The sequence below is a fragment of the Erpetoichthys calabaricus genome, chromosome 16 (assembly GCF_900747795.2).
Source record: "Erpetoichthys calabaricus chromosome 16, fErpCal1.3, whole genome shotgun sequence".
Classification (NCBI taxonomy): Eukaryota; Metazoa; Chordata; class Cladistia; order Polypteriformes; family Polypteridae; genus Erpetoichthys; species Erpetoichthys calabaricus.
In genome coordinates this window covers 32,483,868-32,510,025 of record NC_041409.2, presented here as the reverse complement: position 1 = coordinate 32,510,025, position 26,158 = coordinate 32,483,868, and the positions used below count along the sequence as shown (strand labels likewise).

The 26,158-nt window shown below is 38.6% G+C and overlaps 2 protein-coding genes across 2 annotated transcripts in view; one reads left to right on the top strand and one right to left on the bottom strand.

Moving 5' to 3' along the window:
• Window positions 1-5,810, top strand: part of ganc (glucosidase, alpha; neutral C) — a 124,604-nt gene extending 118,794 nt beyond the window's left edge. The window contains exon 24 of the mRNA XM_028822299.2: window positions 5,175-5,810. Coding sequence (XP_028678132.2) covers window positions 5,175-5,278 — 104 coding nt within the window. The 3' untranslated portion in view covers window positions 5,279-5,810. The remainder of the gene's footprint in view (window positions 1-5,174) is intronic.
• An 8,924-nt stretch (window positions 5,811-14,734) lies between these two features.
• Window positions 14,735-26,158, bottom strand: part of atp6v1d (ATPase H+ transporting V1 subunit D) — a 33,851-nt gene continuing 22,427 nt past the window's right edge. Inside the window, exons 8-9 of the mRNA XM_028821537.2 lie at window positions 21,945-22,023; window positions 14,735-15,495 (exon numbers count right to left, since the gene is read on the bottom strand). Of these exons, the coding sequence (XP_028677370.2) occupies window positions 15,351-15,495; window positions 21,945-22,023 (224 nt within the window). The 3' untranslated portion in view covers window positions 14,735-15,350. The remainder of the gene's footprint in view (window positions 15,496-21,944; window positions 22,024-26,158) is intronic.

The following is a 26,158-nucleotide window of genomic DNA, read 5'->3' as shown; positions in this document are numbered from 1 at the left end:
GTCATGCTAGTCTGCTGATTTGTCGTTCAGTAAGTTGTGAGTAGTGATGGGCGGGGTGAAGCCTCGCGAAGCATCAACACGTTTGAAGCAATTGTGTCGGAAATCGTATCGAAGCTTCGAAGCATTTGACACTCACCTGTCACGTGACACCTTCTGGCCATTTTCATTAACGTTACAGAAACTTATGATACACTTCAATGACGTCTGTTAAAAGTCGTATTGCTTTTATTTTTTCGTAGCTACAGACTGACAACGAAGAGAAGGGTTCGTCAGTAGCTTCTAGTGTCTGATGTCTAAAAAATATAAATATAACTAATGCCGACGGGCAGAATGCACTATACGATAGCAAGAGTTAAACAAAATAAGACGCCTCACCTCATGCTTTCCCGGCTCTTTCAATTAGTATTTACTTTTGCACTGTATCATTATAATCGCTCCTGTTATTAGTATTATAATTAACCCTGATCTTTTCTTGAGATCACATTTAATAGCCGTAAATGTTTTGTTTGGTCTGTCTTAATTAAAACGGAGTAGACAGAAAATAAAGGTTTATCCCTGTACTTTGCCATGATATAGGTAAGCACATTTGAGAAAGAAAATGTGAAATCCTTAAATCACAGATGTCATTATTCGATCAAGTATTCTGCAAATCTGCAGTGCTTCGAAAGCTCAACATAGTGTCGAAACCTTAGTATAGAACGGCCCATCACTACCTGTGAGTCACGTAGAGTTTTGATTGTTGTTTGCGATTCTGGCCGCTTTTCGCATACTGAGTTGTTCGGGAGTCACAGTTGAGAAACAGTTTTTTAATGTCTTTTAAGCACAGGGGAAAAAATGAACATGTGGCCCGGTGCATTGTTTAACTGCCTTGTGGCGGTGTAGTAGTAGGGCTGCTTTGCAGTAAGGAGACAGTGGAAGATTGTGGGTTCACTTCCCGGTTCGTCCCTGTGTGGACAGCAAATTATCCGTGACAAACTGTTTTACACGCTGCAAACCAATCCGCGCCGCTTTTTCAATGTTTTTTAATCCTTCGAGTTGCTAATTAACTAACTAACACCCACTCACTCAGCCTATCAAAGACTTGGTGATCATGTTTTGTAGACTCAATATATATTGGCTTTTCAGTCAGCGCGAGGGCGCGCATTCATCTGGGATTATTACATCTTGCTAGACTAATCTGCTACACGGCTGCGTTTGAAAAACCGATTTATCCCGGATGAGTTTCACCGGCATTAATGATTAGGAATCTGGTTGGAACAAAACCCTGCAGCCACAGGGGTTCACCAGGACCGAGTTTGGCAAACACTGCTGAACAGAGACGAAACCGACTCAGGTGAGGAGTGGGGGCGGGCAAAGTAGTTGGAGCTATTGATTATTCAGTGTTGTTTGCCTGGGTGTCTGATCTGTTCAACAGGATTATAAATAAAAGGAAAACAATGTGAAGGCAATGTCACAGGTGATCCTGTGGTATAGCGGGTCCACAGTTCCCCTTCAAAAGCCCATTTTTAAATAAATAATCATCGCACTCACAGTGTAGACTCGTGCTTCGGGCATTTCTCCCCTGTGCAGTGTGTGAGTGAGGAGAGAGAGAGAAAGCCGGTACGTTAGAGTGAGCGAGAGCAGGCTTGAAGGCAATGTGTTCCTGTGGTATAGCGGGTCCATAGCTCACATTGAAAAGGCCATTTTTAATCGGGCGACTGACAGTAGTGGAGTCAGGCACGCACTGAGGTTGACTAATGAAAAGTCAACGTAGCTCAGAGCTGCAAGTGGAATGTGGCACAGACAAACAGAAATGACGGCATGTTTTTCGAGGCGTCGCGTCCGAGTTGGTGGGCGTGACTGATTTTTTCGTCGTATCCAATGGTCTAAGAGTTGGTGGGCGTGGCTCCTTCCTGCGTGCGCCATTGGCGTCTTACTTGTCGGCGGTTTAGTGAATCCACGCCCCTTCCGACGTGCTTTCCGTGGTCGGCTACTTGTCTCCTGGCTTAGTGAATTATATAATCCACGCCCCTACCGGCGTGCTTTCCATGGTCGGCTACTTGTCTCCACGCCCCTTCCGGCGTGCTTTCCATGGTCGGCTACTTGTCTCCTGGCTTAGTGAATTATATACAGTATATAGATTCTGGTTCGTCTTATACCTTTTGAGTTGTGCCACCACCCTTGAACTTTCTGTGCATATAACAATTGTCCATTCTCGTTTATAGGACATCTGCTGATTTCTTAGTCATCCTCTTTCAGTACGTTTTGTATATTACATCAACCTTTCTTGTGGTACATTATTTAATTGACCATCTCAGTATTTTTTCTAAACTAATTCTTATATTTCAGTGTACATTTTGTTGTTCACTTGACCTTTATTTGGTTTCCTGGTGTGCCTGAACATGTTTCTGACAATTATTAAGCCCTTGTGATATTTCATTAAGATGAATGTCATGTTACCCTAAAATTATTCTTCCACAGAAAGGGATCAGATCACTGAGAGACTCCACTAATGACCTAATCCCATAAGCAGCATTCCTTTGTTATCAGAATTCTATTCCTCTGGTAAATTAGTTTTGTAAATTACTTCTAATTACGATGGCTTCCACCCTCTGTGTAATCCTCACTAGAAAACCGTCTCTGTACATTACATTGTACGCTTTGCTTCCATTCACTTCTCCTGCTGACTGTTCAAAGATGTCTAACATTTTGGTTAATAGGGTTTTCAACTCATAAACCCATGTTATCTTCTATTTATATTGTTATACAAGTAGTTGTGACTATAGTGTGAATAATGTTACGTGTGAAAGAGGTAGGTACTGTTGGTCCTTAATCACTGGGATCTATTTTGTGGACAGGAGTCACTTTCGCAATTATCCAGGCATCAGGTACTTATCCTGTATGAAGAGACTGCTGAAACAGTTTTATTAATATCATCTATTTTGACTGTGTGGTCACTGGTGAGTCTTCCTCACATTAAATTGTAGTCAACAAGTGGTTTTACTTCTGGAGTTCCCCAGAAAGTTTTGTAGCACAATTTTCTATTGCTAGCAATTTATTATAGAATCATTTGAACATACTTGAAGGATAACTAGATGTATTTGCTACATGGTTGATCATGTGGCATAATATCTATCAATATAACTCCGTCTGCATCCAAAATTGCAATGCCCATGGCTCTCCCAGCTGTAGAAATAACCAACTTCTTCTGAGCAGAGGTTACGAGTAGATGATGCCATGCATTTTTGGCTGTCATTTGATTGCCACTTCAGAGTTATTGATCTATATTTCATCTTCAGTGATTTGACTGTCAGCCTTGTAATAGAGAACAAACCTAAACACACCTCTTTCTGTATAGTTTTGCGATTGACGGTTAGACTTTTTCAAACCCAACATACATACACACAATTTTGAATAACCTATAGCAAGTGTTTTCAGCTTTTTTCACACTGTTTACCACGTGGCAACTTTTCAAAAAACATTTACCACCTGTCTTCCTTTCTTGTTCAGTAATTTGAGTTATATCCATCCATCCATTATCCATCCATCCATTATCCAACCCGCTGTATCCTAACGACTGGGTCATGAGGGTCTGCTGGAGCCAATCCCAGCCAACACAGGGTGTAAGGCAGGAAACAAACCCCGGGCAGGGCACCAGCCCACCACAGAATTTGAGTTATACTTCTACCATAATAAAGTGATCGATAAAGGTGAAATTTTAAATTACTCTACTGTTTTTAACATTTTTTATTTTATTTTAAGTTTAAGTAACAATAATAAAAGCACATAATAATGCTATATCACTTATTTAAAATAAACTAATGATGAGAAGATACTGGTATACCAGAACAAAACACCCTGAGTCAATAAGAACATATCAATTATTGAGACGCTTTTCTTGTTTTTCACCTACGATTTAGGATATTCTTGGCACAGTTGCTGGAAGAGCAAGTCTTTTGGAACTAATTGAGATCTTTGCGACTTTAGCTTTTACAGCAAATTTACCCCCTGCATAGATGATATTTACCCCTGGTTGGGAACCCCTGTCCTACAACATCAGTAACGTTGTGAGGTTTTAGTATCCAATCACTTGGTTGCTGAGAGCTCAGTTGCAAGCTTACTGGCTGAATGAGTTCATCAGATAACTAAAGCAGTGACAGTGTGACTACTCTTATTGGCCTAGAGAGAGGCACATCAATGAGTCACACTTGTCCTTTAGCAGAACTCACAATTAATGAAACCCCTCGACTAACAGTGCTTTTAACAGCAGCATTGTGACTGTATAAAATTTTACCGGTCTGTGAATATTGGTCAGTGATTCCACCTCTAGGAAAAATTCAATAATAGAATGGTGTTTTAAATACTCCTTGGCGCTGCAGTAGCAAGTGGAATGACATTTCAAATTAATCACAGAGTAAGTTGCAGACATTCCTTTTTATTTTGACTAAAACATCTAACATTGTAAACTTTTGTTGGATATTTGTCATAAATGTTCAGGCTAGAATGGACTTTATCAATGACAGTGTTCTACAATTAGGCATATCTTCAGTATACACTATAATTATAGTGCATTAATTATGCAGTATGCCACAAAAACATGGACAGTATGACTTATTTTCTGTGTGATCCTGAGTGAGTTACAAGCATTCTAAATGTAAAATAAATATGTTAACAATTATTAAATAATTCTGTATTTGTATAGTGCCTTGGGATAATGTTTACTATGAAAAGGTCTATGAATAAATGATCAAACTCCCTAGCTCTAAGTCAGGGTCATGGAGACTGCAATCTGTTGTGAAAGTAAGGAGCATGGAACAGAGACCAACCTTCGACAGGTTAGCAGATTATTGTAGGGCACTAACAAAAGGTAGTATGAAAAATTGTCTGTTTGGACAGAACATGTAGCTTAGTGGTTAAACGTTTGGACTACAAACCACAAGTCTACTGATTTAATATCCTTCATCAGTAATTCATTATGCGACTGTCCTGTGTTTGTACAGTGTTTTGGGGTGATGCTATAGGATGGTGCCCTATACTGTATGTTTTTGCTTATAAAATCGGTGTGGAACACACTCAAATTAGTTGTTCAGTGTTTAATTTTGAAAATTTAGATGCAGTTTTTTTATAATATGAACATGGTTTCTATTATTATTAACACTTAACTAATCAAATTTTTATTTGTATTTTCTTTCAAGGCAAAAAAGAAGAAAAATTGGATTTTAGTTTCAAGGACGAAACAATGACAATAGGAAACTTACACATTCAAGTTCTCCAGGGTTGGCTGCTGAAGTTAAAGTAGTATTCAGCCAATGGAGGAGGTACATATTATATTCTGAAACATTTTGAAGTGAACCCAGGATAATGAAAACTGAATTAGATTACAGTTTTATATTATTCTAAGAAAACTGTTCTGAAGAAAATTTAAGTGAAAATTTAGTAAGTGATTACTGGATTCATATACAATAGTTAACAATGCACACAGGTTCCTATAACAATTTTCAGTTTCATCAGAGATGTTAAGTCACGGCTGGCATGGTGGTGTAGTGGCAGCACTGCTGCCTCACAATAAGGAGACCAGGGTTCGTGTCTTGGGTCTGTTCCCGTGGGTTTCCTCCAGGTGCTCCAGTTTCTTCCCACAGTCCAAAGACATGACATTAGGTAAATTGGCATTGTTAAATTGGTCCTTGTGTGTGTGTTTGTGTGCACAATAGGCAGCTGCCATGTCCAGGGGCCTCATGTATAAACGGTGCGTACGCACAGAAATGTTGCGTACGAACCTTTCCACGCTCAAATCGCGATGTATAAAACATAAACTTGGCGTAAAGCCACGCACATTTCCACGGTAACTCATTTCTTTGCGTACGCAATTTATCCGCCCGGTTTTGCAGACTGGCGGCACCCAGCGTCAAAGCAGTGCTACTGTTCCTGTGTGATCACCCTTTCTTTCTTAGACCCACATTCCTGGCGCGGCTTTATAAATACACTGAAATTAACTGCATATTGTTTATTAGTGTAATGCATCTGATTGTAATTAACCTGTAGCAATATAATGGTCCAGGGAATAGCCATAGTATTCATAATACCATAACTGCTTTAGCGTTGTAACTCTCACTGCATCTTCTTTCAGCTGATCCCGTTAAGGGTTGCCACAGCAGATCATCTTTTTCCACATTACTCTCACTGCACCACTCAGAGTATTTATATCACTGTATCTGAGTGGGAAATCACAGCAGCAGCTGATTGGAAAGAGAATTATCGGTACACAGCATGAAGCAGATGCTGCCTGAGCCACAGCAAACGCTTTAGTCCCTGTACGGACTTCGCGGTTTAGAAACAGTTTAATCCCAAGAACTCTAAACGCACTAAATCAGTCCATCAAGTGGTCCTTGTAGAAATGTTTGGACTTATAAGTACAATTACCCCACTGTAAACTTGCACTACAGTTATAATATTGCACAACCTGCGCCACTTTATAAAGCGCGTATTTACATGTGATGACGGTATTCATTTCTAAGACGAAATGCAGCAAAACATGTTGATTATATTATACAGATAAAACTTTAACTTCATTTAAATAATCTGTATTGTTAATAATTAAACATGTGAGGACACGGTGCCGCAGCGCTAGCTAGTTCAGTAATTGTTCCTGCCTTGTGCTGTATTCTTGCTGGTGCTGACGCGACACTGGAAAGATAGACGGATAGAATAATTAAACACGTACTACTAAGATATGTCAATGTTCCTTAAAAGTTTTGAAGAATCGAAGTTCTAAGCTTACAGATGGCTTCACGTCTATTACATAGCTTATTGTGTGGCGATTGAGTTTTTGGAGAAAGAAAAGTAAGGACAGGAATTGGAGGTTAGTACGTTTGAAAGAGACAGTACTGCTGTGATAAATTATTACATCGAAGGTTGCGCATGGCGCAGCAAACCTCTTGCGTGAGACATGAACAAGCACTGCGCCACCGTGTTCCCATGTTTAATAACATGCTTTCATTCCTATCATCATGAAAAAGATATCACGTATACATCTTGTATTTTAATTATTCAGAGAGCTGTAATATCAAGAATGTAATGGATTATGTGTCCTGTCGGAGAAAGAGAAAGCCCGTTTAAAAAGCAGGTAGTGATTCACACACACAGAGCACATAGAAGATCAAATACAGAACAAAGCATTTAACATGCCACTTTAGTTACAATGGGATTTGAGAAACTAGTAAATTAAACGATTTTAAGATGAAGTTCATGATGTTCTACTTTAATGGTAAAATAAACTACGTGATTAAAGTGGAAATTTCGAGATTAAAGTTGACATTTCGTGCTTTTTTCCCCACTGTGTGCCTTTTTTTTTGTCTGTACCCTAATAAGCTTTCATATGACACTCAGACGGTGGGCTACGACTCGCTTTTTCACGGCGACTTTGATATGTGATTTCTTTTTTATTTCGGGCACTGTGCGACTTTGTGAAGTTGAGCCTTCGAGTTTCTCCGACACTCTGTCACTCGATCAGCTTCCTTTTGTTGATTATACCACTGTTTAAACCAACAAATAGTACGTTTTTCCTTTGCCTCCACTTGGTATTCGCTGAAATTCTTATATTTTCTCCCGTGCTTTTCCCATTGTCTTTTCACAGAAGACTATTTATATTGATTTGCATATTCAGAGGAGTAATTCTGCGAGGAGTTGGGGCGGGACAGAAGGCGCGTGCACGTGCGTTACTTTTCACGCAAATCGGGATTTATGTAGTGGAAGAACGTGAAAGTATGCGTGCGCACAGATTCCTGCATCTGGATTTTTCTGTGCGTACGCACAATCCCGCTTTTGTGCTTACGCCATGTTATAGTGTGAGTTCTACGCACGGCGTTATACATGAGGCCCCAGGTCTCAGTGGCTTTCAAACCCCAAAACACGCTACGGCAAAAATTGGTCCACCCTAAGGATCGGGTGCCCCGGCACAGACAGAATAATATAGTTTATGCAGTTAAGTGCCAAGAGGATTGGCATGAATCATACATCGGGGAAACCAAAAAACCACTGGCGAAGCGGATGGCACAACACAAAGAGCTACCTCGTCAGGCCAGGACTCCGCAGTCTATTTACACCTACATGACAGTGGTCACTCTTTCAGTGATGAAGATGTGCACATCCTGGACAGGGAGGAACGCTGGTTTGAGCGAGGAGTCAAGGAGGCCATTTACGTGAAAAGGAATGACCATCTCTGAACCGAGGAGGGGGCCTAAGGGTACAGCTTTCACCATCTTACAATGCTGTGATTGCAGCCATTCCCCAACTCTCTGTGAATGGTACTCAAGGCCATTGATCAATGGTCAATTTGCATATCGTTGATCACACAGTCCATTGTTAGTCAATGGTGCTAGTTTCGGTCATTATGCAAAGGTACTGTTTATAAGGTTTGAGATACCTACAGTACAGTCAACTGAGACTGAGGAAGTCACTTGGATGAGTGATGAAGCATAGTTTTTTTCCAATATGTCCAGATGAACAGAACCAACTTTCTAGAATTTCCTAACCCGGATTATTGAGCATGCAACGAAACAAATAAAACAAAGACTTCTTCATTGAAAGCCTGGGTACTGACAGAAATTTCAGCCCTTCTCAGAATTTGCCCACGGCCATTGGACCACCATTACCTGAAGCCCTGCACACAGCAGCAGCTTCTCTTGGTTTTGCACACAGTGCCGCTATTATGCTTCCCTCCGGACTCTTCCTTCCTTCTCACCAGTCACCTTCTGCCTTCACTGTTACTAAAACTTGCTGAGCATGGGGGTTGATGTGTTTCGAACCTAGTTTTGTTAAACTTGACATGCTTGTATGAAATGTTATTTGATTTTAATAAAATCAATAAAATACACTTCCAGACCTCTAATCAGAGTTGGATTACATTTCACTCTCTCTCATCTCTCTAGTAACCTGCACAAGGCTCACTCCATCCACCCTGTCCCTCTCTTCTCTCTCTTGAGCTCACTTTCACTCACTTTTTTTTTCTAGTCAAGTATGGTGGAAGCTGTTTCATGCTATGGGGATGCATCTCATCCACAGGGAAGGAGTAACTTGCTGGTGTTGGAGGAAAATCATTGGAGCACTGTACTAGCAAACATAGCAAGGGTGCTTGTCCTAGTCTACAAAAAAACATAAAGATTGGGAGAAGATTCACCTTTCAATAGGGCAATGTTGCACAGTTAGAAGTTAAGAGTTTTAATTGACTCAGTCAAAGCTCCAATCAGAACACCACTGAGAACCAAGGCAACAATTTGAAACGAGCTAAACACAAGCACTGTCCTAAAAACGTGAAAAAGCTGCCTGGTGTGCAGCACAGGAGTCCATTGACCTCAAAAGATATAAAGGTATGAAAGGTCACAAAGGGAATACAACCACATACTAATGCTTGAGGCCCCATGTATAACGCCGTGCGTAGAACTCACACTATAACATGGCGTAAGCACAAAAGCGGGATTGTGCGTACGCACAGAAAAATCCAGATGCAGGAATCTGTGCGCACGCATACTTTCACGTTCTTCCACTACATAAATCCTGATTTGCGTGAAAAGTAACGCACGTGCACGCGCCTTCTGTCCCGCCCCAACTCCTCCCAGAATTACGCCTCTTTGAATATGCAAATCAATATAAATAGCCTTCTGAGAAAAGACAATGTGAAAAGCACAGGGGAAAATATAAGAATTTCAGCGAATACCAAGTGGAGGCAAAGGAAAAACGTACTATTTGTTGGTTTAAACAGTGGTATAATCAACAAAAGAAAGTTGATCGAGTGACAGAGTGTCGGAAAAACTCGAAAGATCAAATTCACAAAGTCGCACAGTGCCTGAAATAAAAAAGAAATCACATATCAAAGTCGCTGTGAAAAGGCGAGTTGTAGCCCACCGTCTGAGTGTCATATGAAAGCGTATTAGGGTACAGACAAAAAACATAGGCACACAGTGGGAAAAAAGCACGAAATGTCAACTTTAATCTCGAAATTTCTTAAAATCGTTTATTTTACTACCGTAGTTTCTCAAGTAGCATGTTAAATGCTTTTTTCTGTGTTTGATCTTCTATGTGCTCTATGTGTGTGAATCACTACGTGCTTCCGTTCTTTCTCTTTCTCCGACAGGACACAGAATGCATTACATTCGAGATATTACAGCTCTCTGAATAATTAAAATACTGAGATGTATACGTGATATCATTTTCATGATGATAGGAATGAAAGCATGTTATTAAACATGGGAACACGGTGGCGCAGTGATTGTTCATATCTCACGCAAGAGGCTTGTTGCACCATGTGTGACCTTCGATGAAATAATTTATTACAGAAGTACTGTCTCTTTCAAACGTACTAACCTCCAATTCCTGTCCATACTTTTCTTTCTCCAATCGCCACACAATCAGCTCTGTAATAGACGTGAAGCCATTTGTAAGCTTAGAACGCCGATTCTTCAAAACTTTTAAGGAACATTGAAATATCTTCGTAGTACATGTTTAATTATTCTATTCGTCTATCCTTCCAGTGTCGCGTCAGCACCAGCAAGAATACAGCGCAAGGCAGGAGCTATCCGTGAACTAGCTAGCGCTGCGGCACCGTGTCCTTACATGTTTAATTATTAGCAATACAGATTATTTAAATGAAGTTAAAGTTTTATCTGTATACTATAAGCAACATATTTTGCTGCATTTCATCTTAAAAATGATATTGTCATCATACGCGCTTTATAAAGTAGCGCAGGTTGTGCAATATTATAACTGTAGTGCAAGTTTACAGTGAGGTGATTGAGTGCGTTTATAGTTCTTGGGATGAAACTGTTTCTGAAACGCGAGGTCCGTACAGGAAAGGGTTTGACGCTTTTTGCCGTGGTTGAGGTAGTGTGTACTTGAAACTGTATACCGATAATTCTCTTTCCGATCATCTGCTGCTGTGATTCACACTCAGATACAGTGATATAAATACTCCGAGTGGTGCAGTGAGAGTAATATGGAAAAAAATGATCTGCAGTGGCAACCCTTAACGGGAACAGCAAAAAGAAGAACAAGATGCAGTGAGCGTAACAACGCTAAAGCAGTTCTGGTATTTGGAATACTATGGCTATTCCCTGGCCCGTTATATTGCAGCAGGTTAATTATAATCAGATGTATTACACTAATAAACAATATGCAGTTAATTTCAGTATATTTATAAAGCCGCGTCAGGAATGTGGAGCTAAGAAAGAAAGGATGAGCACACAGGAACAGTAGTTTGACCATTCTGTGGACCATTATATTGTTACAGGTTAATTACAATCAGATGCATTAAATTTATGAACGATATGCGGTTAATTTCAGTGTATTTGATAAAGCCGCCGCCGTGGATGTGGATCTAAGAAAGGGTAACCACACAGGAACAGTAGCACTGCTTTGACGCTGGGTGCCGCCAGTCTGCAAAACCGGGCGGATAAATTGCGTACGCCAAGGAATGAGTTACCGTGGAAATGTGCGTGGCTTTACGCCAAGTTTAGGTTTTATACATCGCGATTTGAGCGTGGAAAGGTTCGTACGCAACATTTCTGTGCGTACGCACCGTTTATACATGAGGCCCCAGGTGTTTTTCCTGCCTTGTGCCCTGTGATTGGTAGGATACACTCCAGCTGCCCTGCAATCCCTATCCTGGATTAGTGGTTTAAGAAAATGGATGGATGGATGGATGTCAAAGCAGCATGTTTTGGTTATTATATTGTAAGCTGTAAACCATATCTAGTGGTACAATTACACACAGGTCAGCACCTCGCCTTACTTCTACAGAGACCCAAATTTGATTTTCTGCCCAGTCACCCTCCATGTAGACGGTTTTCTAATCATGTGTTTTTTCCAGCCTGTGTTGTTTCTGCCACATTTCAAAAGTGCACTGGCCAATTATGTGAAACACCATGCAATAGATTGGCACCCTGTCCATTTTTCTTTGCTGCTTTGTGCTAAATGATGCTGAAATATTCAAAAACTGAATGGACATAAACCAAACCATAGGCAATGTCTGCCTGTTATTCCATCCACAATGGCAAGGTAAGCCCCTAGAAAATCTGGGACAGTTTGGAGAATCTGCATATTTTTCTCATTTCACAGATAATGATACACTGAAGTGAGATATCGTGATACAGTGCTGCTTCCACTTAGCACCTGTCTTGGGTTCTGTCTTGATTTTTGAATCGCAGCCTAGGGATTGCCTGTGTGTATTTTGCACCCCATATACTCTCATACCCCAACAGTGGTGCATTTCACATTAATCAGCAGTTCTGTATTGGTTCTACAATGGGCTTGGTCCCTGTCCAGTTTGGTTTGTGCCTTGTGTCCAGTATTGCCAGGGTAGACACTGACTCCCTACAGACATCAATATTTTATGTATGAACTGTCAAATGATATGAAATAAGCAATACAATTTCTCCATCTTGATTAAAACATTTTTCAAAATAGCTTAGGGGAAAAATCAACATTATAAACAGCATGTAAACAATATTTCAAATACTGAAAAAATACTTCTGTAAAATATGCTGTTTAAAACCAGAACATCTTGCTAATGTTTAAAAGGAGTATCTTTGAACAGTTATTGGAGATGTATGTATGCCATGTGCCTAAATGAATGGGTTCATGCTCATATTACTCAAGTTTTACAGTGTCAATAATACTGATGGAACTGGAAACTGTGGTCAGATCTTTTGTACATCACAAACTATTGTATTTCATACCAGCCCTTTGTCCAACTGATAATGTTCACATACAAGTCTTTGATGAGCTTTGTGCAATCTATGTTAAATGAACTCCAGAAATGATAAACAAAATAAATTAAAAACACATTTAGTCTTTGTGTCATGTACTCACATTTTGTTATGAAATTAAGGCCTTGAAAACTACATGTGGTCTTTTCATTTTGTGCATTATCACAAGCCTGACAGTTGTTTTAAAATGTTATCTTCTTCAAGCCAGAAAACTTTAATAATAAACCAAATAACTGTAACCTAATATTTAAGTTAGGTGAAGTTAGCTTTGGCTGAACAGTAAAGACTATGAAAACAGTGATAATTTTGAATAAAAAGTGGAAAAAAATGGCTAATAAACTGAGTATATTTTTTTCTTTTCAATACCTTTCTCATTGGTGATATGTAAGGTGTACTTATGTGTTGATAGAAATATATTTCACATTTAGAAATCTGATCTAGCATTATTATTACTTTTCATACAATATTTGTAATTATGGTATAGCACACTAGATTCTTAAGTGGAAGTACGCTTAACAAGAATTATTTGAATACAATCATTAGTACAAGCGATAGAACAGTTGTAATAACTCATGAAACGACAAATTAATCTTATCCTAGTGTTACAGTTAAAAACTTTAATGGTTTTCAGCAGTTGTTGTAGTTCATTTGAAAAATTTTGGGACGCGAGTGTAAGAGGCACCGAATCAATAAAATTGCCCCATTTCATTTAAGAGTTTGAAATACATGAAAATCCGGGCATAGATCAGAGAAGAGTGAGCATCCATCATTCTTTGGCTACTTCTTCCCTGCATATTGTAAATGGCTTTCACACCATACTATACATACTCCATATACTGACGGACCCACCACTTTCTCATTGTATTTTTTGAAAATATATACATTTTCAAAATAGAATAATTTCAGAAAATTATAAGTAAAAACAATGGGCAGCCCTCTGGTTAATGCCACTGCTTCACATACTGGGTTTGAATCTTGTTTTTGTGTGTGAATTTTGTCTGTTCTCCCCAGGTCCATGCAGGAATTTCTCTGGCTATCCCAATTTTCCTATCACATCCCCAAAAACATGCATGTTGGGTTAAGTGTTGATTCCAAATTGACCCTGTGTGGGTATGTGCATATGTGGACCCTGTAATGGACTGTTTGGTTCTGGTTTTGCGGCCAGTGCTGTGAGAACATGTACATGCCCCCATTACTCTAAATTAGATTAAGTGGGATTTGAGAATGCTGTGTATGTTATGTTATTAAAAACACACACACAACTTACTTTTTAACATGACAATTACTAAGAGCAAATCAGATGTGGCCAGATCATTTATTCAAACCGAGCCCTGATGGTTTTCACTTTGTCCAAAATCTGTTAAGAGTGGAAAAATGGTGCTTCGGTATAGGTACCTTTCCCACACTCTGCATTTATACAAAGTACTTTTAGCATGTGAACCTATCTATAGTGTTTGTGTAAAAAGCTATACTTACCATACTACAAGTCACACACAAAACTTATGAACCCTGGGGAATCGAGGAGAGAACAGGACAGAACTTTACTTTTAATTGGAAATTATACCACAAAGAAAATATAACCGAGTGTGTCATGTTTAGTAATATTATTTATGTATTCAAACTTTTACACTCTTTAGCACTTACTGACTTTTTAGCATCCAAATACCACATTTATTTGCTAAATCATTACAAAGTATTTTCAGTTCATAGGTTGGTAACTAAATGTAAGATGGTCCACTATAATTTATCAACATTATTTTTTTTTCTTCTTCCCCAACACAATGAAAGGTTAATTGTCAATTCTATACTGGACCTGCAATGTACTTGCAGCCTTTCCAGAGATCTTTTCTGCTTTCCACCCAAAGCTGCACAGACAGGCAATATTCTACCCACAGTGACATGACCCTGAATTGGATTAAGTTGATTACGAATGTTATTTTTTTTTCTCTGCCATTTTAGCTATAACTTGAAATATTAACACAATAGGGCAAAACAGACCATTTTGATATTTTGCTTTATTTCCTCCATACACAGTGTACGTGTTTCTTTAATAGATTATACAGTATAGTTTTCTTCCTGGTGCAACCCATTAGGTATCATCCTTAACTTAGGTATATTAAATGACAGTAGTAATACAGATTTTACTGCACAACTTGGATTGTAAAGAACCAAGTTCCAGGTTTAAATTAGAACTTCAATACTTTGTTAATTGGACCCATTCACATAACCATCTTATTCTCCAAAAAAAAAAAAAAAAAGCCACTACACAACAATGACAATACTGAATAAAAACAAGACTTGCTTGGAAGAGGCTACAATCAGGACTTTTTTAATCACTTGATGCATATATCTACAGTGTACTATTTAGTTTAAACCATTAACTGAAGGACACTGGAAGAGGACTCTGAAAAATGAATGGATTGTCAAAATGGCATACATCAAGTTTTGTCTTGGGTAAAAGGGTAACTGGTACAAGAAAAGTTCAGGAAAAAAAGTAAAATGCCTGTTTCCATGTGAGCCACATTAGACAAAAATAAGTCTCACAATAAATATATTCACTATACAATAAATGACCTGTTTTTTCCACAGTGTTAGGTTGGAGGGTTGACATTGTTATTCAAATAGAAGGTCTTCATCCTTTCCATCAATTAAAAGATTAGCTGGCTCTGATGTTGGACCAATCTTTTTCAGTCGTTCTTCCATTTCCTTTTCATTTTTAAGTTTAAGTGCTTTTTTCTTCTCCTGAATCTTTTTCAGCCTGGAAAAGAGAATAAAAAGGTAGTGATCTCAGATACAAAGTATGACAGTAGAGTGGTGAATTAGTTCTAATTTAATAAGCAAAGCAGCTTTCCCTCTGCTGATCTGATAACTAACAACATTTGCAGATATGTGTGTGACATTTAAGCATTCAAATTCCACTTGGATGTTTACTCTGAATATCAAAGGCAAACTAGCAAAACACATGACTTTCAATACTAGTAAATGTACCTTCTTTTGTAATTCGCATTTAAACTGGACGTTTTTTTGTTGTAACAGTATAAAAGATATAAGATGCATTTTTTCGAGATAAAAGCAAACAAGTAATTCTATCAATGTACAGATTTTTATATTGTACTACTGGCTACATAAATTCATGAAATCATTTTTTCTCCCCGCAATACATATGGTACAAAGAGGGAGGAGTAAAATAAACAATGGATTGATTATTCAGGTGTATGGTCTAATGCCTGAAACGACTGAGTTGAAATCATAGAGTTGCAGCTTCAAGACAAACTGGTGACACCTAGGACACTTTCTTAAAGTCATGTCGCCTGCCTTTACTAACTATGTAAAGGTTTGAATCACTCATTGTTTGTTTTTGTTTTTTTCCCCCCATTTAAGGTTTTCTGGGGTGGGAACTGTACTGTAAAACTGTATATCCAAGCTGGCAAAGCCAATTCCTAAATGGTTACTATATTAACAGCCAATACTATAGGGTCCAGTACCTCCATCTGGATAAGGATTCCTGTGGGTTTTGTGTACAAAGAAAACCAACTTTGTATTATTCAGTTAATAAAATAATTGCAGCTTCTCCATGCTTTTGATGAAAAGGCAGAAATGTAAAAATGATAGGGATTGCTTTGTATGTTGCAACTGCATATCAGTTACTAATTGTTGTACAAGAGACTCCAATCTGGACCAAGGCTGCAGCAGCTAACATGGTTTAATCCAGTAGATGGCACTATTCCATTTTTTGCGCAAAGCTCTGGTAGGGATACTTTGAATAGCAGGAAGAGTATGCTTCTTAAAGGGAGAAGGAACATATACTTCCAGGATTCCAGAATGCAGTCATTATAACACTTAATAGGGTACCATCTATTAAACAGGATTTTGCTACCAGTAGGGATCACTATGGTTTAGGGCTCTACGATTGAATATTGCTATTTGAATATACTTTGAATCTACAGGAATTTTTTTATTCAAACAATGACTTTTAACTGTCCTTTATTGTACTCGCTCTCATTTCAGCAACATTTTACTCTGGACATGCTATGCTGCAATACTCCTGAATTATGCATGTGTTTTACACATCACTTCCATGACCAGTAATTTTAAAATTTTTAATTGTTAGTTTGTGTTGTCATTTACTGTATACAACAGACAGATTTTCCTACTGCACTGCATTGCCTTTCGGTAAACTGGTGTACTACAACAAATTCTGATCACTACTCCAGTGCTCCAAAAGCATCATTTTGCTCCTCATCTTGTTCCATTCATTCTTCAACCCAAGACTTCCAATTTGCTGATTTATAACTATTAGGCATTCATCATAGAAAAGAAAAGCTGGTTTCCTTTGAAGAATTAGTAATAGATAGATAGATAGATAGATAGATACTTTATTAATCCCAATGGGAAATTCACATTTTCCAGCAGCAGCATACTGATACAATAAATAATATTAAATTAAAGAATGATAATAATGCAGGTGAAAAAAAGACAATAACTTTGTATAATGTTAAATGTTAACCTCCCCCCCCCCCCCCGCCCCCCCCAGGGTGGAATTAAAGAGTCGCATAGTTTGGGGGAGGAACGATCTCCTCAATCTGTCAGTGGAGCAGGACAGTGACAGCAGTCTGTTGCTGAAGCTGCTCCTCTGTCTGGAGATGATACTATTTAGTGGATGCAGTGGATTCTCCATAATTGATAGGAGCCTGCTGAGCGCCCTTCGCTCTGCCACAGATGTCAAACTGTCCAGCTCCATGCCAACAATAGAGCCTGCCTTCCTCACCAGTTTGTCCAGGTGTGAGGCGTCTTTCCTCTTAATGCTGCCTCCCCAGCACACCACCGCGTAGAAGAGGGCGCTTGCCACAACTGTCTGATAGAACATCTGCAGCATCTCATTGCAGATGTTGAAGGACGCCAGCCTTCTAAGGAAGTATAGTCGGCTCTGTCCTTTCTTGCACAGCGCATCAGTATTGGCAGTCCAGTCTAATTTATAAGGTTACATGTGTTAAGTAATAAGGTTACATGTGTTATATTTTTCCTGAATCTGTTATGTGGTAAAAGTATCCCATTTAGTTTAACCTGTATGTTATTTTTTGTCCACTGGACTCCCCAACTGCAGTGATTGACCGGTGCCCCGCTCTACAAACTTATCAAATCTGGCACCTCTGCACATATCCACAAGCTCCTTATTTATCCTTTTTTTAAGTTGTTGTTAATGAAAGTGTTTGCCATACAAAAAATACATTGCAGAAAAAATACATAAAAGATTATTACAATGTTAAATTCAGTAACTCCTTTTCTGAAACATGAATATACTGACTGTGGCTCAATTTCTATAAAATACAAATGGACACTGACTTTCTGTCTTTTGCACCCTCGGACCAGAAAGGCACATAGTGGAGCAGAGGACTGAAGGACAGGAAATGGTGCAGAGGATAAAAGTAACAAGTGCATTTAACTTGTTTAACTAATCTTGAGTGATTTTGTGTGGGTTTCATACTGTATATATATTACAGACATGTGAAGTGTCCTGTTTCCACTTTTCTCCTTTAACATGTTATTCATGTTACTTTTCACACAAAGTGCACACGCAGAAAATAATTTTTTATAGAGTCGTGTTTTCTAAGTTAAGGCTGTGTCAATGCACAAGTCATAATAAGCATTGAACATTTTGCAAATACACCACAAGAAAAAAGGCAAAAATATTAGCAATAGTGAATCATACAATGGCACAATAAGTACAAACCTAAATGTAGCAGAACTTAGAACTTTTAACCAACGTTCAAATATAAAGTTTTTGAATATTTACATACTTTTAATATGAGTATTTGAACTCTAATTTTTGTGTAATTTGACAGCCCTACTGTGTCTCTTAGTTGTTTGTGCTGAATGTGGTCACACTTAGGGCAGTAGTGCTGCAAGAGGTGAAAACAAAGGGGGCAGTGTCTGTGCTCCTTCTGTCTATTAGGTGCCAGCAGGGAGCCTCAAAATAATAGATGTGGTACCTGCTATACATTATTATGGGCAGTCGACCAGGCTAGGCCTGATCTTTTAAATTGGCACTGAAGACTGCAAGGGTGCCTGGGGTCAGTAAAGGGAATTCTAGCCAGATAGCTCCAGGAGTACCAGTGGCCAATCCTGACCTTCAGGATAATTTGAGAAACCATCCCAGAAGTGTTCCTCTGGACAGGAGTAAAAAGGCCTCTTGCAGACAGGACTCCTGTGAGTGTGGAGGTGGAGGGAATGGTGTCACAAACACTCAAGTCAACGGCAGGAAAAAAGGCCAGGGTAAAGAGTGAAAACGAAAGAAATGAGCTGTAGCATACTGGAAGGAAGGCAAGTGGGCAACCAAACTACATAACAGACAAGGACAAATCTGTTTAGTTAGGCCCAGAAGGTTGTTGTTCCTTGATATAAGATCAGCCACAATGTTAAAACAAACTGCCTAATAGTGTGTATGTCACCCTCCTTCTTCTACTTTCGGCTGCTTCTGTTAGGGGTTGCCACAGCAGATCATCTTTTTCCGTATCTTCCTGTCCTGTACATTTTGCTCTGTCACACCATCTAGTGCTACCAAAACAGCTCTGACCAGTCAAGGCATGGACTCCACAAGACCTCTGAAGCTGTCATGAGATAACGTTCATTTCATTTCATAACTGTCCATTAGAAAACTGGAAATATTTACATGAGAACAGTACTTTCATCCCAACAGTGCTTGTCAGTCCTATCCACTTAAATCCCCCAAATTAACATCAAGTCTAGTTTTGTAGGTCCCTAAAGTCCTACTTTCCACTATACTATTTGGTAACTTATTCCAAGTGTCTGTGGTTCTCTGTGTAAAGAAGAACTTTCTAATGTTTGTGCAAAATTTATCTTAACCAAGTTTCCAACGGTGTTCCTGTGATGTTGTTCAACTCATTGTAAATTAAGTCTTGAACCACTTTACTAATTCCTTTCATTGTTTTAAACATCTAAATCATGTCTTCCCTTAATCTCCTCTTGCTTAACCTAAAAAGGCTCAGTTCTTTTAATCTTTTCTCATAACTCATCCCCTGCAGTCCTGGAATCAGTCTAGTCACTCTTCTCTGGACTTTTTCTAGGGCTTCTAGTTCCTTGTGTACCCAAGAGACCAAAGCTGTACACAGTACTCCAGATGAGGACTCACCAGTTCATTAATAAAGCTTGAACATAAACCTTCTTGGACTTGTGCTGTACACATCAGGGCGCTATATAACGTAACATTCTGTTAGACTTCTTAATGGCTTCTAAACACTCTCTGAAAGTTGATAGTGACAAATCCACTATATTTAAATCTTTTTATATAGTGTACTTTCAAGTTTCAGACCTTCCATTGGTATTAAAATCTAACATTTTTACTTTTGAATGTATAATACTTTACATTAACATTGATCTTCCACAAGTCTGCCCAAGGCTGTAAGCTGTCCAAATCTCTAATGATTTCAATGGATTCTAGATTATCTGCCAGTCCACCTAGCTTGGTATCATCTGCAAACTTAACCAGCTTGTTATTTATATTCCTATCCAAATCATTTATATGTATTATAAATAGTAGTGGCCCCAGCACTGATCTATAAGGTACTCCACTCTTAACATCACCCAATTCTGATAAGGTTCCTCATACCATAACCCTGTGTGTCCTGTGTTTTAATCAATTCTATACACATCTGAACTCCCAATTTTTTTAGTGTGATGCCCAACCTCTCTTGTGGTGCCTTTTCAAATGCTTTCAGAAAGTTAATATAAATAATACCATATGCACTGCTTTGGTCACGTCCTTATGTTACTTCCTCATAGAATTCCAGGATGCTAGTAAAACGAACCCTCCCTCATTTGAACCTATTCTGAAGGTTTAGTAAGTCCTGTAAATTTAGAAGTCAGGCCTGCATGAGTTGGAAGTTTTTTTTCAGCACATCCCACAGGTGCTCAATCAGACTGATATCTGAGGAATTTGGAGGCCAAATCAGCACCTTGAACTCTTTGCCATGTTCCTCAAAATATTCCTGAATAGTTTTTGCAGTGTGTCAGGGTGTATTATTCTGTTGAAAGAGGTAACTGCCATCAGGGAATATCGTTGCCATTACAGGGTGTACATGGTCTGCAACAATCTTTAGGTAGGTGGTACATGTCAAAGTAACAATCACATGAATGACCTTGTGTACATGATCAAAAAAGAAAACATAATTCATCAGACCATGCCATCTTCCACTGCTCCATGGCCAACTTCTGATGCAAACATTCCCATTCTAGGTGCTTTGGTCAGCAATGGGAACTCTATCCAGTCTGCAGTAGCGAGGAACCATACACAGCAAGCTGCAATACACTGTGTGATCTGACACCTTTCTTTCATGGCCAGCATTAAGTTTTTCAGCAACTTGTGCTACAGTAGCTTTTCTGCAGTATTGAACCAGGCAGGCCAGCATTTGCACCCCACATGGATCTAAGAGCCTTGGGCACCAAAGTCCTGTTGTTGGTTCACTGGTTTTCTTTCCTTGGGCCACTTGTGGTAGGTGCTAACCACAGCATGCCAGGAACATGCCAAAAGACCTGGCGTTTTTCAGATGCTGTGACCCAGTCATCTAGCCATAAGAATTTGCCCCTTGTCAAAGTCACTCAGATCCCTACACTTGCCCAACACATTGCCTTCAAGAGCCGACTATTCACTTGCTGCCTAATATATATGCCAACACTTGACAGCTGCCACTGTATTGAAATAATCAATTTTATTGACCGGATGTTGGTTTTAATGTTGTGGCCAAATGGTGTATGTTGTACAATTCAGTTTATTATTAGTGTTATAAATAAATGGACTCTTACAGTTATTTTAATTTCTTTTGGCCTTATTTAGGTTTGGGGATAGTTCACAAACGTTCTGAGTGTCCACAGTGTAAAAGTTAGCAATAGGAATTAGAGTAATTAACTACCAGATTATTCACACAAAAAAATAATAAAAAAAAAAACCACACAGACACAAACAAAAAACAAAACACTGTGTTAGAACAACCAGTCCATCAAGTTGAAGACAATGTAGTACAAGCTACAGCCTGATGCTGTAATTTTCATTTTAGAACATCCTGTGTAAAAGGATGATACATGTGTAAATTGTTTGTATAAGGAGGGAGACTGGCCTCCTATTTGCCAATTACATCATTGTTGTTACTCTTAAATGCACTAATGTGCAGAAGCCTTCTAACCTTAACTTACCTGTAAAACTCCTCTCTTTCTCGTTCATCCAGTTCTGTTATTATGTAAGACAGGGTCCGCTCGATGCGAGGGATGATTACTGGAAATAGAACAGTAAATACAACAAGTGAAATTTCAGTCATCCTAACCCATTAAACCACTCTGCTTTGAAAAGGCTTCTGTTATTACTGAACCTTAATTGGCTTAAATGCACCGATTTTGTGCAGGGGAAAAAAATTTGATATACAGTAAATTAGTCCACTTTGAGTATATAGAAGGTAAACAGTTGAAATGTTTGGTCCTAGGACATACATCATAACGTATACACTACAAACACAGTATAAAAACAACCTAAAAATTTTTTTTAGCATGTAAATAGAGCGAGTTCTAGCTAGATAGTACCAAAAGCTCAGCAGAAATATTAAACTGATTTTGATTCCCACAGTTAAGAGATGCAATGCTGGTAAATGTACCCTCACATATGGCATTTAGCAGTGCTTCACTAACTTGCATCCGGAGGCCTCTAGTGACTTGAAGTGTTTTATTTCATTCAATTAATGCTTTTTACTTGGCTCTTACATTACATGTGTGTTTATTTTCTAGTGGCTACATTTATTGCACTAAATTTTAGCAGTGTTTATTAATTTAATCTAGGAACTTAAAGAGTGTTTATGTGCCTTTACATGAATTTGAACAGTAGTATTTATTCTCAAATTGAGTAATTTATGACATTGTTTACTAACACACACATAAGTGGAAATTACACTCTAGTCACTAAACTTCTTCATCTTTCATTTTCACTTATACCTTGATCTGTTCTTTGAGGAATAAAAGCAACTGGATACAGTTAAGAGAAGAGGACTCAATACTCATTTTTTTACAAAAATGAAAGTCTTTTTTATATTAAAAGCTATTACATAGTTTTTAAACATAAAATATCTTTCCACCCACAGAAATAGGGCAAAAATACTAATTACTATTAATCAGAAGTAGTAATGAGTAACTAAAATTATATGTTTAGGCTCAGATAGAAACCCAAACCTAAATACCACTGATTTACATACAAATTTTGTTTCTCTTTTTGCAACATCCAAAAGCATGCTGAACCTGGGATAAACTTACAGTTGGATGGAACTTATTACAGCTATTTGTATAGCACAAATAAGCAAATAATAAATAAACAGAGGAACCAACAACATATTTAAGTACAGTTATTTTTCCAGTTTGTGTCAAAGACACATTTTTCTTTGATTTACCCCTCTGCTCCACAGTTTTTAATTATATCTGAATTGTTTGATTTGTAATTTTAGTGCACATGGCAGACTTTCAATTAAGGGGATTTGCATACATTTTGGTCAAAACATGTAGAAATTGCAACATTTTTTCTACATGATCTCCCCATTTCAGGGCACCATAATATTTGGGACAATTGGCATCAAGGTGTTTGTGAATCCTCAGGTGTGTTTCACTGCTTCATAAGATACAGTGGCATATAAAAGTTTGGGGACCCTTGCTTAAAATGTCTGTAACTGTGAATAGTTAAACGAAGAGAAGATGAACTGATCATCAAAAGGCATAAAGTTGAAGATTACACATTTCTTTTCGGCATTTTATGCAAGATTAGTGTATTAATAGTTTTTGTTTTGTGCAAATGTACAGTGTAAAAGGAAAAGAGTGCTATGCAAAAGTTTGGGCACCCAAGACATTTGAGGTCTCAAATGTTTACCAAGGTGGTCTCAGACCTTCATTAGCTCCGTAGGGCTATGTTCACAGTCATTGTTAGAAAACCCCTGATTATGCAAATGTCAAAGCTGTATAAATTCTCTGACTCTTCAAATTTTGTCCCAACAATCAGCAGCCATGGGCTCATCTAAGCAGCTGCCTAGCACTCTGAAAAATAAAATAATTGATGCTCACAAAGCAAGAGAAGGCTACAAGAAGAGAGCAAAACATTTTCAGGTAGCTGTTTCCTCAGTACGTAATGTTGTTAAAGTGATGGCAGTTAACAAGAATGATGGAGATCAAGATGAGGTGTGGAAGACCAAGAAAACTTTCTGAAAGAACTGCTGATTGGTTTGCTAGAAAGGCAAATAAAAAAACTCTGTTTGACTGCAAAAACCCTTCAGGAAGATTTAGCAGACTCTAGAGTGATGGTGCACTGTTCTACTGTGCAGCAACACCTGAACAAAATATGACTTTCATGGTAGAGCCAGCAGAAGAAAACATTTCCTGCATTCGAGCCACAAAATTCAGCACCTGAATTTTACAATTTTACAAATGAACATCTAAACATGCCTGATGCATTTTGGAAACAATTTCTGTGGACTGGTGAAGTCAAAGTAGAACATTTTGGCCATAATATGCAAAGAAGGTATGTGTGAACAAAAAAAGAGTGAAAAATTTCCGGAGAAGAACATGTCTCCAACTATTAAGCATGGCCGGGGATCAGACATGCTTTGGGCTTGTGTTGCAGCCTGTGACACGGGGAACATGTCATTGGTAGAGGAAAGAATAGATTCAAATAAATACCAGCAAATTCCAGAGGTTAACATTACACTTCATCTGTAAAAAAGTTGAAGTGAAAAAGAACATGCATAGGTCCTGCAACAAGAGGATGATCCGAAACACACATCAAAATCTTCAATGGAATATCTCAACAGCTTTGCTGTGGCCTTCACAGTCCCTTGACCTAAAAATCATTGAAAATCCGTGGATTGATCTCAAAATAGCAATGCATGCAAAATGTCCCAAGAATCTGGCAGAATTAGAAGCCTTTTGCAAAAATGAATGGGAGAAAATACTCCAAGTAAGAACTGAAAGACTCTTAGCTGGGTACAAAAAGCATTTATAACCTGTGATACTTGCCAAAATGGATCTTACTAAGTACTGACCATGTCGGGGGCCCAAATTTTTGCTTCAGGCCCTTTTCATTTTTTTGTATTTTGTACCTGTGAATGATGAAAATAAAAATGTAATCTTGGTTAAAATATTAAAGAAATGTGTCATCTTTAACTTCATGCCTTTTGGTGATCAGTTCATCTTCTGCTCACTTAACTATTCACAGTAACAGACATTTTAAGCAAGGGTTCCCCAACTTTTGCATGCCACTGTACTTCAGCTCGATTCTACCCTTTACAGTCTGTAGTTGCCATTGTTCAACATGAGAACAACAGCTGTGCCAATGAAAGTCAAAGAAGCAATTATGATTCTGAAAAACTAGAATAAAACTATTTGAGACATCAGTAATACCTTAGGATTACCTAAAACATCTGTCTAGAATATCATGAAGAAGAAAGAACGCACTGGAGGGCTCAGTAATCACAAAGGTATTGATAGGCTAAGGAAGACCTTCACTGCTGAGAACAGAAGAATCCTCACTATGGTCAAGAAAAAGCGCCAAATGCCTGTCCGACAGATCAGAGACCATCTTCTGGGTGCAAGTGTGGATGCGTCACAGACTGCTATCTGCAGAAGACTTCATGAACAGAAGTAACAGCAGCAAAACTGCAAGATGCAAACCACTTGTTACCCACAAACTCTGGCTGGCCAGATTACAATTTGCAAAAAAGTGCTTAAAAGAGCCTGCAGGGAACTGAAAAGATCCAATGCATACCATCTCATCTGTTAAATATGGTGGTGGTGGTAGTGTTACAGCTTGGCAAACATCTCTTCATTGCTGACTTAGTTACTGACGACAGTGGCACAATGAATTCTGAGGTGTATAGAAACATCCTATCTACTCAAGTTTTAGCAAACTCACTGGCCGGTGATTTATCCTACAACAAGATAATGATCTAAAATATACTGCTGAGGTAGCACAGGATTTTTTTCAAAGCTAAAGCATGGAACATTCTTGAATGGTCAAGCCAGTCACTCTGTTTAAACCTAATTGAGCAGGCCTTCCATATGCGGAAGAGAAAACTTGAGGAGACAACCCCTCAAAACAAGCAGGAGCTGAAGATGGCTGATTTAGAGGCTTGGCAGAACATTACCAGGGAAGATACCCAGCACCTGATGATGTCTATGAATCACAGGCCTCAAGCAGTCATTGCATGCAAGGGATATGTGACAAAGTCCTATATACAATGGCTTTAATAGACCTACCATTGCCATGTCCGAAACATTATGGTGTCCCACGGAAATGGTGTGATGGAAATATATGCAACTATCCTTAAATAAAAGTCTGCAATGTGCACTTTAATCAGGTTTCAGTTGTTTGGTTTGTAATTTTAAAC